Below are 15,804 nucleotides of genomic sequence, written 5' to 3'. Positions count from 1 at the left end.
TGGGAAAGGGGGAAGAAAGGGAGGGAGGGCGAGAACATGGATCCCAAAATGTCAGAAAAAAATTAAAGTAAAGTAAAAAAATAAAGCAAGTGTTTTTTAAATGTTACAGAGCCATGTGATTTCTTATTTTGACAACGGTTATTACAAAGGGGCAAGATTTTTGGAGTCTAATACGGAGAAACAACTCTTGAAGACTATATCCCTTAAGATGTGACTTCACTTCAAAGAAAAAAGTAATTAATTAATAAAGAAAAGTCCCAGGCTTCCTTTTTTCCCAAGGGGAGAGAGATCCCCCCTCAAAAAGAAGCTAGACCAAAAATAATAATAATAATCTCTCTGAGTATTGTGTGTGTGTGTGTTAGGTGTGGTTGTGTGCTTAGCAAAAAGAGACAACCAACATGTTCAGATGTGCAGGAAATCGTCTGGGCCAACCAGAGGGAAGGGGCTGTCTGACTAACTCCTGAGCAATGTAACCCAAGCGAAAGGGGTGTTGGTCATCCAGAGGGAAGTTCAGAGCCCCACAAATCCGTTGCTTGTAGCATTTGCTGCTCTCTGTCGCTGATCGCTAGAGGCCCAGCTGCCAACCTCTCCTCTACCCTCGACAATGGTAAAGTACATTTTATTATTATTATTATTATTTGCCTTCCTCTTGACCCAGAAGCAGAAGTGTATTTTTCCACAGGTTTCTGGAATGTCCTCGTTCATTTGTCTGCTCTCGTGGCAGGAAACAGCAAGAAGAAAGCTTCTCACTCAGCCCAAAGGGTGGGGGAGCAGCGCAAAATCATATCCATCATAAGAGAGTGTGGGTGCAGGATTTCTGCCTTCTCATTAAAGATGAGAGGGGCACGGGGGGGGGGGGGGGGGGAAGGAAGGGCAATTCCTTTTCTCTGAACATTGTACTGAGCACTTTGTAAAAGATAAAGACTTCCCTGGCAAGGGATAAAAGGTGTAGTTACTACTTCCTCATCCCTCTTGGGTTCTGGGCATCCATTAATATTAAGTTTGGAATGCAAATAATTACCCTGATTTCCTTTCTATAACTGGGGGGCCCTGAGGCAGGGCTCTACATACACCAAAGAGGCCCACAGAAAGAAAGAGGATGTTTGGGGCTGGGGCTAAGGACACACAGAGAGCTGACTGTATGCCCCCCAAAAGAGAAAATTCTGGAAAATCAGACTTCTGAATCCTGAGGGAGAAATGGGGTTTCAGTTAAGCCTTGGGAACTTGCCAAAGGAGAAAAACACTGAAACCAAATACTGTTGCTAAGCCAGCTCCAACCAAATATGTGGGAGGAGTCCCAATCCCAGACTCTGCTTTACCACTCTTTTAACCCTTTTCCCCCCTTTTCATTCTTTCTTGCCTTGAATCCAGGCCAAGGGTTTCCATCTTTTTTTTTTTATCCTTGTGTGTTTCGGCTTTCGATAAGCCTTCTTATACTCCTATTCACTATGAAAGAAAATAAATTCCAGCATTTACCATGCATAGGGTATAAGGGCATAAGAAATAAAGCAGGTTAATTAATTTCAATATTGATCAAATATTCATTGCCTTCCCTTGATGAGCCTCTCCTCTCCCTTGGGGTTACAGACCCCACATTGGGAATCTCAGATCTAGACCTACTCTTTGCCCTAACCCAAACCTCTCTTCCCAAACCCTCTGCCATTGCTCTCTTTCCTAGATTTACTCTCCTTTCTTTCTCCTCCGTCCTGCCTTTTATTCATCTACAAAATCCATTTCCTTTCTGGCTTCTCTCTTCAATGCCATTCTGTTCTTCTTTTCTCTATTCCTTATAAAAAGAAGTTAGTAGCCCTTGAAATCTCGACCTCCTAATGGTGTGTTTTCACAGTTCACAGTGATAGTAAAATCAAGGGGGATGAACCTTTGGGAATCCACCGCCAAGGAAGAGTGAGAATATTGATCCATGATATCTGAGGGTAGTTTGGTTTTCTTGGGGTAGTTTCTCAGTATGCTACCTCTGGGCTACCACCCCACTTTTAATGGAATTTCTCTTTCGCCTGGATAGCATTCACCTCTCATTTTCAGAGTCTAGACCAGGCAGCTGGAAATGTAGACAGCCATACAGGGTGTGGCACAAAGGCAGACACCGCTAGGGACATTCTTTTGGGAAACCTTTTCAACATTACCTTACTTTTTTTCTCTTTTACAAAATGTATTGATACCTTTTGCTACATATCACTTTCATTCCCCAGAGCATACTTCCTATAAAATTACTTTTTATAAATATATATAATGCCAAAGAATCCACTCCCCATCACTCACAGATATTATCTAGTAACAAGCTATCACATGTGCGAGAAGCTGAAAGCCTGTAGTGAGCCCTTCTAGAATTCAAATGGGAAGCTATTTTCAAACCTTGTTTAGTGAGAACAAATGATTCTTCTCTTCTCCATCTCCTTGTCACAAGCACACAAGTGATTCTATCTACATCAAAATCATACATTTAGAGTTGAAATTCACACAGACACTTACTAGCGGTGTGACCCTGGCAAGTCATTGTATTTGCCTCAGTTTCCATTCTGTAAAATGAGCTGGAGATGGAAATGGCAAACCACTCCAGGATCTTTGCCAAGAAAACCCCAAATTGGGATCATGAATCGTTTGGCACAACTGAACAACAACCAGAGTTCCTCTCATAGAGAGATGAGAATATAGAGGAGGTCCATAAAAGATAAGTGACTTGCTTATAGCCATGCAGAGAGAAGAGCCAGGATTTAAAACTAGGTCCCCTGGCACTGAATCTACTGTTCTTGCTAGGCTTATATAAATGTCTCCTTTTCCCCACCTCCCCATTTCTTCTTTCTCAATCTTTTTCTTTGGAAACTTTTGCTTAAGGGGCAAAGTGAGCACAAGGGTTATACTTATCTCCACCAGAAACACAATGCCTTTCAAGGGAAAATTCCTTAAATTATAACATTCCAATATAAAGCTAATGGGGGTTGGGAGTAAGCAGGAAGTAAAGTGGGAGAAGCACTTTGGAATCTGGCAAGACAGCTGAAAAAAAAAAAGAGGAGGCAGCTATGGGAATGAAAAAGTTGTCCAGGGGCCTTTCTCCTTAAAGCTAGTCTAACAGTGACTCACCATGGCCTCCAGAGCCCCTCCCTGGGCCACATATTTCCTTCATTCTGCTAGTCAGGATGAAAAGAGAATGGCTCTGGTAATTTAAGGTATGAAAATCGAGTTCCATAATTAACCTTGTCTGCTTCTGTGTCAGGGAATTATTTTATTTTCTCTTTACTGTTTTTAGAGAAAGTAGCTTTAGAAAGAATTTCAATCTTATCTTGTCTCAACTAAATGGAAAAAGGGATTCATCCAATACCTGTGCCACAAGAGCAAAGGGGGACCCAATCTGTGGTCACCTCAGGTCAGGACCTTAATAGAGACTATTAAAACTTAGATCATATGGAAGTGAAAGTAAAGAAAAGGGAGGAATAGAGATCATTGACTCAAAAAGTACAGTCTGATGGAAAGGATGCACCATTTAAAATTCCAGGATCTACCTTCTAATAATCAGCTATTTCCTCTTGTGTGACCCAAGCAGGTCACTAAGCTTTGGGTTCCTCATCTTTCTGATAAAGGGAGTAGACTAGATGATATCTAAGGTCACTTCCAACTCCAAGCCCAGGAGTAGCCTCATTTGGACCCAAAGAGGAGAACAGACTTTACCAAGATGGCCCAGGGACTAAGTACCAAAGTCAGGATTCATACATATCACTGGAACCAAACCAGGTATTCTTACCTGCTAACAACAGAACAACATAACCAACAACTGCTGACCCACTTTCTTCCACTTGAGGTTGTTCCCTCTTCAGTTTAATTCAACAAACCCCACACTAAGTGCCTACTGTGGACAAGACACCTGTGTTAAACACTGTGAAGAAACCCTTGAGGACATTAGATTCTGTTAGGGGAAGGGAGGAAGGAAGGGAGATGTTGACACATACACAGAGAAGCAATTACAAAGGAACTTGGAGATAGGAAGTGGAGCAAGCACAAAACCCAAGGAGGAGATGAAGAAAGGCTTCTCTGAGCCTGAAATTGAGTGAATATATAAAAGTATTCTGGTGCTAGCGGAGGCAGTCCTTGAGTCACTAAAGTAACAGTCACAGTTGCCATTATTATTAACAATGGATTGTTTGTGGGCACTAAGGCTTAAACCTTAAGGTTTTCTTAAGTTGTCCCTTTAAATGGACATTTAATGAACATTATTCTCTTTGTCCACCAGAGGGGGAAGCCCAACCAGGTCCTCCTCACTCCTTAGGGTTTCTTCTCCTCCCACCAGAAATCTTTGAAGAATTCTATAATGAGAAATGCCCAAGCTCCACTTGAGAGTAATAATAATAATAGTGGCTATTGATTCTTCAAGTATTCTATGATTGCTTAAACTCTTATAATCTTAGGATCATAGACATAAAACTGTAAAGGACCTCAGAGGCCATACAGTACACATTTTACAGATGAGGAATCTGAGAGTCAGAGATCTTAAGTTACTTGTCCAAGGCCACACAGATAGCAACAGAAGTAGGTTTTAAACTCGAATCATTTGACTCCAAGGCCACTAGGCTACCTCCACAAAAATGCTGTGAAACAGAGAGTACACGTGTTATCCTCATTTACAAAGTTTTGTCTCCTTTGTTGCAAAGTTTTCTACATTACAAAGTAGGAAACTGAGGCACAGAGACTTACTCAAAGTTACAGAGTTAATAAGTGTGAGAATATGGACATTAGTTAGGAGGTCCTCTGAACCTAAATAAAATATTCTTTCTTGTGCTTCCACAGCCATTAGATGCAGTCCAACTTCTTCAATTAGTAAAGATATCACTCAGACCTTTCACCTCTCTTACTGTCTATCCATGGTAAGCTATGCATAGTGGGTGGCAAGGTGGCCCTGTGAATAGAGCATGTGGTCTGGAATTGGGAAGACCTGAATTCTAATCTGATCTCAGGACAACTGTGTGATCCTGGGAAAGTCAATTAACCCTGCCTGTCTCCATTCCTCATCATCTGTAAAATGAGAAGGAAATGGCCAATCGGTCCAGTAACCTTGCCAAGAAGACCCCAAATGCAGTCACAAAGCATCTAAAATGACCAAACAACAAAAGCTATACATAAAAATAAGAGGTTAGGCACCCAGGAGAGAGGGAGTTCTCCTAAGAAAAGCATTCTACTTTGGATAGCTCTAATCATTAGGAACACAAAATAGCCTCTTTATAAATTCCTTTTTTTTTTAAACCCTTGCCTTCTGTCTTAGAATCAATACTAAATATTGATTCCAAGGCAGAAGAGCTAGGAAATTGGTGTTAAGTGACTTGCCCAGGAATTGTCTGAGTCTCTACACCTGGCTCTCTATCCACTGAGCCACCTAGCTGCCATGTCTCTTTGCAACGTCTACTGATTGTAATTTGCTCTGTCCTCTAAGACAAAATAGAATAAGCCTAAATCCTCTTCCATGGAAGAGTCCTCCAAATAATGGACTAAGACATTTATTATCTATGTGATCCTGGACAAGTCACAAGCTCTCTGACACTTGGTTTTTTCATCTATAAAATGGGGATAATAGTACTTGTACTACTTATCTAATGGTACCTACCTTAAAGCACTTTTTAAAGGTGAACTATGTATGACAGCAGACTAGGACAGGGGATATACCTGGTCTGATTTGGTTTGACCCAAAGGTTCCCAGGGAAAGCCCTATCCATAGGGAAACTATTCTACCCTTTTATGCCAAAATGGCTTCCTCACTCCCAGTTGAAAAGTTGAGACTGTCAGTTATATGTTCCCGTTCCCAGACTTTGGTCTTACTGATTGTGACCTCTACCTCTTCTTTCTTCTCCAAAGGCCAAAAAAGTCTACCCCACTGAGATAGAGAGATGCATTGAGTCCCTGATAGCTGTTTTCCAGAGGTATGCTGGCCAGGAAAAAACCAATTCCTCAACCACCCTCTCCAAGACTGAGTTCCTGCGCTTCATGAATACAGAGCTGGCTTCCTTCACACAGGTAGGTATTGAACAACAGCCTCTAACCCTCTATCTACAGTACTGGGCACTGAATGAACACAGCAGATGGGTAATGGAAGACTTCCTCCAGTGGCCAAGCTACTCACCAAGCATGGTGAGACAAAAAGTTTGCCTGACAAAATCAGGGCCCCAAAAGATCCCCCCCAAACCCAAATGGTAGGCTGAAGCTAACAGGAAGAAACTTAATGGAGGGCAATATAAAGTCTCTACACTTGGGTTCAAGCAACCAATTGCACAAGTATGAGATGGCAGAAGAGAGACATAGCTAGAAGGCAGGTTATGTGAAAAAGCCTTAAGAAATTTAGTAGACTGACCGAATATGAGTCTACAGGGTAGGGTGGTGGCTGAAATGGCTAATAGATTCTTAAGCTTCATTAAAAAAAATTTAAGCCCAGAACCAGAACAAAGAATTATGAAAGGCTTTGGAACAGCTAGTTGGCACAGTGGATAGAGGGGCATCAGGGCTGGAGTCGGAGAGATTCCTCTTCTTGAGTTCAAATCCTGTCTCAGACCCTTATTAGCTGTGTAACCCAGAACAAGTCACTTAACCCTGTTTACCTTAGTTTCTTTATTTGTCAAATGAGCTAGAGAAGGGAATTGGCAAACCACTCCAGTATCTCTGCCATGAAAACCCCAAATGAAATCACAGAGTCCCAATGAAATCCCAATTCTAGTCCCTATTGGAGATGGAGTTAATGATTTCCAAAGGATGTGAGTAACTGACCTCTGAAGTCCCTTCCAACTCTGAACATCTGCGATTCTATCATATTTTGTGGAGGAATGATAGGATCACAGAATTTTATAGTTGAAAGGTATCTCAATGGCCATTCGGTCCAGTCCATACCCAAAAGGAATACTCACTATAAAATATCTGATAAGTTGTTAACCAGCTCTGCTTAGAAACTTCCAGTAAAGAGGACCCCCTACCTTCTCACAAGGTATTATATTTCACTTTCAAATGGCTCTAATTGCAATAGATAGAGTGCCACACCTGAAGTCAGGAAGATTCATCATCCTGAGTTCAAATCTGGCCTCAGATACTAGTTATGTGACCTTGGATTAGTAATGCCACCTTGTTTGCCTCAGTTTCCTCATTTGCAAAATGAGCTGGAGAAGGAAATGGCAAGCCACTCCAGCACCTTTGTCAAGAAAATCTCAAATGGGATCACAAAGAGTCAGACACAACTGAAACAACTCAATAACAACAAAATTGTTAGGAGGTTTCTGTCAAGCCCAACTCTGCCTCTTTGCTACTTCAACCCATTATTTCTATGAGGCAAACTGTACAAATCTAATCCTTCTTCCACATCACAGCCCTTCAAATACTCTCACGGCCACACCCAGCCCCAAATCTTCTCTCCTCTGAACTAAATATGTCTTTTTCTCTCAACTAATGCTTATATGAAATAGACTTAAGGTCCTTTATCATCCTATTTGGACTCCTCTAGACACCCTCCAATTTATCAGTGTCCTTTAAACTGAACAGCATACTCCTGGTATGGCCTGACCAAGGCAGAGTACAAGGGGACTATTGTTATCCATTTGTTTCAGGCATGTTTGATTCTGAGTGACCCATTTACTTGGCAAAGATACTGGAGTGGTTTGCCATTTCCTTCTTCAGGTCATTCTACAGATAAGGAAGCTGAGGCCAACAGGATTAAGTGACTTGCCCAGGGCACACAGTTAAGTGTCCAAGGCCAGATTTGAACTCAGGAAAATGAGTCTTCCTGACTCCAGGCCTGGCATTCAATCCATTATGCCACCTAGCTGCCCTACAAGGGGATTACTACTTCCTTATTTCTTGAACCAATGTTTCTCATAATGTAGCCCAAGAACATGTTAGATTTTTTTTTTCTTTTGGCACATCACACTACTGATTCACATTAAGTTTACAATTCACTAAAACTTCAAGGACTTCAATAGAACTACTCTATCACCATGCCTCCACCAACCCTATACTTAGGAAATTGATCCTTTGAACCTAAGAGTAAAATTTTACATTTATCCCTGTTCAATTTCATATATAGGAAATAGGAAGAGAAGACAGGATACTAGTCACATGGAGGACATAAGAAAATAAAAGTAATATTTTCCAATATGGTAATCACTATATTTCATCCACTTTTCCTGGCTCTGTTCTTTATTTACCATCCTCAACAATCTATTGTCTGGCTTACCTCTGTCAAATATCCCTTTCTTCATGTTTTCTTTAAGTGTGACATTTTCAAGACTCAAATATGATAATTGCCTAGTACATATATACTAAAGAGTAATGTGATCCTTAGTCTAGTAAGGAAGAAAAGGCTTTTTAAAAAGTGTTAAATATACCACAGCATGTAAAATTCCTCTTATCATTTCTGCAGAACCAAAACGATCCTGGTGTCCTGGACCGAATGATGAAGAAACTGGATCTCAACTGTGATGGGCAGTTGGATTTTCAAGAATTCCTTAATCTAATTGGAGGTTTGGCACAGGCTTGTCATAAATCCTTCACAGATTCCCAGAACATCAAGAATAAATGAATGGGCCTCCCAATCAATTTTCCAGATACGTCCTTCCACCAAGCCAGCAAGTGGGCATCCATTCCTTATAGTCATACACTGAACCCTAAGCAGCTAAGGCTACATTACAGAGCCATTCACTTTGTAGTAATAAAATGTGATTTTTAAAAAATAAACACCAATTTGAGAAATAGTCTATGTGACTGTATGGAAAAGAGGGTAGAAGAAGCTTTAGGTAAATCATAACTAATAGAAATATAACCTATGAGTTAATTAGGAGCTGGACCCTGCAAAGGATGGATTGGGTTTATCTGAAAAGCTTATCTCAATAATAATCTCTATGGTTCATGTTGTCCTACCCAGATTCCCTGATAAGAATTTCATTGGTCTAGTTAATCTCTCTCTAAGGACTGTTGGTACTCCCACAAGCTCTGAAGCCAATAGGACATCAGATATGGGAAAGATTTTAATAAAAGATCTAGGGGAACTTCATAAATGAGCTCTTCAGCAATAAGAAAAATTCTTCCCTTTTTTGTAAGAAATCCCTTCAGTTGGATCCCAATTTCCCTTTGGATATATCCCGTCCACATGATTCAGTGTATTGGCAAAAAGCTAGGTCTGTATTATATTATTCATTATGGGCTGCATTTGATGTGTTGAGCCTTCTTCCCTTTGGGGCTACACAAATAGTCTGTGGGCCTTTCTCTAGGTCCAAGTGAGCCTATCTTCTGTCTCCTCTTCCATGTTCTTTCACTAATATTAAAAAAATCTTTGCTTTCTCCTCCTCCTCCTCCTTTTCTTCCTTCTCCTTCCTCTTTCCTCTTCCTCCTCCTTCTTCCTCTTCCTTTTCTCCTCCTTCTCCTCCTCCCTGATCTCAGTGGCTAAAGTCCTCCATAATCTGGAACAACCTCATTTCACATTCTTCCTTATTACTTACCCCCTCCCCATAATCTATATTCAAACCAAACTGCCAGATTTATTAGCAGTTCCCCCACACCCCAGCTCCACATTCCCTCTCTCCATCTTCACCATTAGATTGTGTGCTCCTAGAGAACAGGGACTGTCTTTTGATCCTTTTTCTATCCCAAGAACTTAGCACAGTGCCTGGCACATAATAGGTGGTTAATTAACATTTATCAAATGAATGAATGAATCTGCATTCATGCAAACCATCTCCCAGCCTGGAATTCATTCCTTCTTCATCTCTATTTCTTAGAATCCTTAGCATCCTTCAAGGCTTAGTTCTACCATCATCCCCTCCCTGAAGCCTTCTTTGATCACTCTAGTTGTCAATGTTTTTCCCCTCTTCAAATTATCTTGTATTTACTTATGATGAGGAAACTGAGGAACAGGTAAATGACTTGCCCAGGGCCACACAGCTAATAAGTGTCTGCGGCTGGATTTGAACTCAGGAAAATGACCCCTGTTCCTGACCCCATGTTCAGCACTCCATCCACAGCACTATCTAGCTGCCTACACTTGTGAAAAATGCTTCCTAAACTAAATAATCTTATCCTAATAGAATGAATGGGTAAAAGAACACGTCATAGAAACAATCAACCATTTCATGAAAGCAAATTATAATAAGGAGACAACATGCCATGTATACGGATATACAAATATATAAGAAATTGAACAAATCATCAAAGAATTCCCAAGGAAAAAAGCCCCAGAAATCACAAATATTCTACCAAATATTCAAAGAATGTCCAAGTCCAATATCTCATAAACTATTTGGAAAAATAGGAACAAAAGGAATCTTTCCAAACTCTTTTTATGACACAAATATAGTACTAGTACCTAAATCAGGAAGAGCTAAAACAGAGAAAGAAAACTATAGACCAATCTCCCTAATGAACATTGATACAACATGTTTAATAAAATATTAGCAAGAAGATTGCAGCCTTATATCACAAGGACCACAACCTCATGATCAGATGGGTTTTATACCAAGAAGCAAGGAAGTTTCAATATTGGGAAAACCATCAGCATGATCAACCATATCAATAACAAAACTAATAAAAACATATGATAATATCAATAGATGAAGAAAACACTTTTCATAAAATACATCCATTCCTTATTTTTTTTAAAAAACATTGGAATAAATCTTTTACTTAAAGTGATAAATGGCATCTATCTAAAACCATTAGCAAGCCTGTTTCCAATAAGAGCAGGGGTGAAGCAAGAATACCCATTATTACCACTACTGTTTAATATTGTACTAGAAATGTTAGCTATATCAATAAGAGGAGAAAAAGAAATTGAGGCAATTGAGGCAAAACAGGACAACGAGGAAACAAAGTTATCACTCTTTGCAAATAACATGATAATATACCTAGAGAATCCTAGAAAAATTAACCAAAAACTAACAGAATAATTAACAATGTCAGCAAAATTGCAGGATACAAAATAAACCCACATAAATAATCAGCATTTCTATTTACAACCAACAAAGTCCAACACCTAGCAAGGGAAAAGGAAATTTCATTCAAAATAATGCTAAGCAATACAAAGTACCTAGGGGTATACCTACCAAAACAAACCCAGCATTATGTGAACATAAATACAAAATGTTCTTCACACAAATTTAGAAAGGAGGTCTACCCATTTCAGATTTCAAACTATACTAGAAAATAGTAATCATCAAAACAATCTAGTACTGGCTAAGAAATAGAGTAATGGATCAATGTAATAGGTTAAGTAATCAAATAGTTTGTAACACAATAGTTAATGTTCATGGCAACTTAGTGTTAGATAAACCCAAAGATCCAAGCTTTTGTAAAAATAATTCACTGTTTGACCAAAACTTCTGGGACAACTAAGAAACTAGGCATAGACCAACATCTTACACCACAGAGAAGAAGAAAGTCAAAATGGATACTTGAGCTAGAAATAAATAGTGACACCATAAATAAATTAGGGAAATATGGAAAGGTTTACCTGTCAGACTTACAGATAAGGGGGAAAATTATGATCAAACAAGACATATAGAACATTATGAAAAATGAAATGGATAAGTTTGATTAAATTAAATTAAGCAGGGTATAAGATTTAAATTAATATCCAATAACTCCAAGCATTATATTTTATAAAGTTTATTAATAATTATTTGAAGCAGAAAGAAAATAAACTAAAAGAAATAGTTCAAACCTAATTATCTAACAAAAAGTAAACCCACATGTGTAGATTCTCCTGCCTGACATAAAGCCCACTTTCCTAGCTCAATCAGGGGAAAAAAAAAAAGAGAGAGGGGCGGAGCTACTCAAAACTTCTATCCTCCCTACATTAGCATGTAACGTGAGAGGAAACATGGGAAGCTGGGATTTAGAGTTCTGGGGAGCGAATCCTAATCACACAACCCCCCCTGTGATTCCATTGGGAAATGAGCATGTAGAAATCTCCCAGATTTACATGCCTAGTTTCCCTAATGAATCAGTACACATAACCAATTTATATCTCTAAAGATCTTGAACTAGAGGTACATATAATATTGTACTTTCTAAGGGGAAATTACAATAATGTAAGGATAAAAGGGAAATAAAAGAGAAAAAGAACAGAACCAATGATTGCTAAGCACATTGACAAAAAAAACAATTAGGGGGCAGTTCCCTTTGGCATAAGTTTACATTCAAAATAAATGCATTCATCCTCCTCACAGTTCAATTTCACTACATCCCAAAATTCATTCTGGATCTTTTGGTACAATGTGTGGTTTCTGCAAGTTTCTCCATGGTGCCTTCTCCGAACAGTTCACTTTCTCAATTCAGAGATTTAGCAAGTTTCTTATCCTAAAATTACTTTCAAACAAGAAAAAAATTTTTTATAAATCCAGAATTTTATAACAATAATTCAATTTCCCCTGAGGAGGGTGTTGCCCAACACACAGATCACCCCAGGATACATGGCTGAGTTATGAGGTATGTGAATCAATTGTTAAAAGGAAGTCAAAAACATAAAAAAATAGAAGAAAAAAATCAAAATTAAATAGTATGTAAAAATTCTGAGTAAGCAACAATAAGTCAATAACAGGTCCTAGAATCAGGGCCCGATAAAGTGATTTTTGTCCCACAATCCTGTAGGACCATTGCAGCAATATGTACTTACCCAATTAGCAATTAGAAAATTGCCACATTACAAAGGAGAAAGAAAAAAGATTATATTTTGAAGCAGAAGAGAAATATCATTCCCTGGTCTGATTTTACCTACCCTTACAGTGTTAGGAGAGCCAAAATTACAGCCAAATTGAGGTACTTTGTCTGAATATGGCACAGGGAAATCCTGCGTTTGACATTGTCCAAAACACAGTAGCTGAAAATGACATAATGTAATAGAATATATTAGATTAGAACAATATGTAAACTAAAAAAAATAAAATCTTAAAACAAACAATTAGCAAATATAGTAAGTGTGACAGGATAAAGTCGCTCAGTGTCAGTAGAAGGTACTCTCTTTACATGAGAGCAATGAATCCAAGAGTCCTTTCCTCCAATTTTGATAGCTGCTGGAGTATTTAACAGGACTTGGAATGGACCTTCCCAGGCAGGCTGAGTTCCTCCAGTGTGCTAGAGGTTCTGTATATATACCTTGTCTCCTGGGTGTAGGTCATGGAGCAAGAAGTCTATAAGACCTGCTCCAGATTCATGGAGTTCTCTCAATCTGATTTGCGAATTATATATATATATATATATATATATATATATATATATATATATATATATATATATATATGAGATAATAACAAATCCAATACAACAAAGATTTGAAGAGAAAAAAATTTGGGATAAAAATTTTATAGCAAATATTTTGATGAATGCCTCATTTCTCAAATATGAAGAGAACTGAGTCAAATTTATAAGAAAATAAAGCATTCCACTTTGAAACTGAAAAATAGTTAAAGGATATAAAAAGGCAGTTCTCAGATGAAGAAATTAAAACTATCCATAGTTATATTAAAAATACTCCAAATCACTATTAATTAAAGAAATGCAAATTAAAACATCTCTGAGGATACCACCTCATACTTATCAGATTGACTAACATGACCAAAAAGGAAAATTATAAATATTGGAGGGGATGTAAGGGGGAAATGGGGTACTAATGCACTATTGGTGGAACTGTGGACTGATACAACCAGTCTGAAGAGCAATATAGAATCAGGTTCAAAGGGCCATAAAATTATGCATACCCTTTGACGCAAAAACACCATTACTAGATTTGTATCCCAAGAGATCAGAAATAAGGGGGAAAGGACCAACTGAACAAAAACATTTTGAGCCATTCGTTTTGTAGTGACAAAGAATTGGAAACTGGGAAGTTGTCTATGTGAATCTTAAAACTACTCAGACTGTACTGTAGAAGGTTTTGTCTAGCTATTCCCCATTTTTAACAATGGAGGTACTTGATCAGGAATGTATTGAGAACTTTTAAAATTACTCCACCCTGCTCAGACAGTGCCTTAGGGGAAGATAAAGTTGCAAACTCCTGATTGAACAATGAAAAGTCCCCAACTCATACTTATAGTAAAGCTAGAACCTTAATCTAGGTCTATTTTTAGATCTAATACAAAAGGGTGCTAAGTACCTATAAAGGTTAAATTAATCACTAAAAGGTCAAGCAACTTACAAAAGGCAAGCTTAACAAAAGAGGTGTGAAGTACTCAGTAGATTTTATCTAACCAGAGAAGGTGAGAACAAAAGAAGATGAGAACTAAGAATGGGCAGTCCTGGGGAAAAGTGTCTACTGTGATTGGTAGATGTGAAAATTTAGGGGAGGTGACAATAAGAGAAAATTTCTTTAAAAGGAAGAGGAGTTTGAAATTGAGTTAGTTGGAGTTAGAGTTAGTTGGAGTTCAGAGTTGAAGTGAGGACTGGAGCTTGCTTAGAGATGATCTTGTGGTGAATGATAAACACTAACTCACTCTCCCTTAGACTCAGGCCTAGGCCATTTTTGGCCTAGGCCCTTTTCTACTGCTTGACTATTCTCTCTCTCTCTCTCTCTCTCTCTCTCTCTCTCTCTCTCTCTCTCTCTCTCTCTCTCTCTCTCTCTCTCTCTCTCTCTCTCTCTCTCTCTCTCTTCTCTTCTTCCCTTAATTCCTTCATTTATATTAATTAAAATCTCCATAAAACCCAGCTGACTTGGGTATTTTCATATTTGAGAATTTTCCCATGGCAACCACTTATTTTTAGATTTTAAGTCAAGACATTAAAAACTATCCTTTACAGTTTGGCCAAAACCTTTACAGAGTTTGGCATTTACAGTTTTTAACATTTACAGTCTTGGCAACCACATTTTGTTGGTTACATCTATCACGTTTGGGGAAAGGATGAACAAGTTGTGGTATATGGTTGAAATGGAATACTATCGTGCCATAAGAAATGATAAACAGAATGAGTTCAGAAAAACCTGGGAAGACATATTAACTGATGCAGAATGAAGTGAGCAAAAGGACAAAATGCATATGATCTGTGTCTTCTGACACAGAATGAGCAGTATGAAAATATGTATTAAATGAAAGCATGGTATAACTTATATCAGACTATTTACTGCTGGGAAGAGGGACAGGGAGAAGGGAGATGTAAAGCTTAAATCTAATGCTTAGACTTAAATTTATATGAAATAATGTGGTCACTGAAATTATTATATCTCAAGTCAGCAGTTTATTTATCAAAATAGAGGGAAAACAATAAAGTAGAGAAATGTGAAGAAGGTTAGAGAAAAACACCTATATTGGTCCTCAGCCAGGAGGACTGGTGGTGAGTAATCACTGTAGCCTCCTCCTAGATGGAAACTAGTCTCTCCAGAAATTAGGAAAGGAGTCAGCCCTTTCAACTCACCCAAGAAGTAGTCCAGGAATCTGAACAAAGTTTAAGCTGAGAACCAAGCTGAAGTCTCTCCAGTGAGGCTCTCTTCAGAAGACAATCCCCAGAAGACAATCTCCACAAGACTGTCTCCACCAGACTGCCTCCACAAGACCAGCTTCCACAAGAACAGCTGCCAGCCAAAGGATTCCATAGCTTTTTATGGCGACCTCTTGTCCCATCCACTCTTCACAGAGGCCAATCACGGTTTCCAAATTGTCTAGCACTGCCCATAGGGCAGTGTCTGTGAGATCCACTTCTTGCCCTCTGGAGGTATAAATTCTTATCAAAAGGATTCATAGATTCCTGGCTGATTGAGTTTCTAAGGGTATAAATTCTCATTTCCTGGATGATTGAGTTGAAAGGGTAGAGTTTTCTAAGTGGCTTGCAAGCTCCTCCAGCTAGTGC

The 15,804-nt window shown here is 38.7% G+C and overlaps 1 protein-coding gene across 1 annotated transcript; it reads left to right on the top strand.

Annotated features, from left to right (window-relative positions):
* Positions 1-415: 415 nt before the first annotated feature.
* On the top strand, positions 416-8,727 carry S100A11 (S100 calcium binding protein A11). Its single transcript, XM_001366915.4, has 3 exons — positions 416-607; positions 5,857-6,015; positions 8,399-8,727. Exons 1-3 carry the CDS (start codon positions 605-607, stop codon positions 8,555-8,557), a joined length of 321 nt encoding a protein of 106 aa, XP_001366952.1. The 5' UTR covers positions 416-604; the 3' UTR covers positions 8,558-8,727.
* The last annotated feature ends 7,077 nt before the right edge of the window (positions 8,728-15,804 follow it).

This window comes from Monodelphis domestica, chromosome 2 (genome assembly GCF_027887165.1).
Source record: "Monodelphis domestica isolate mMonDom1 chromosome 2, mMonDom1.pri, whole genome shotgun sequence".
Taxonomy (NCBI): Eukaryota; Metazoa; Chordata; class Mammalia; order Didelphimorphia; family Didelphidae; genus Monodelphis; species Monodelphis domestica.
Note: the sequence above shows the minus strand (reverse complement) of the source record. Positions and strands in the feature narration are given on the sequence as shown.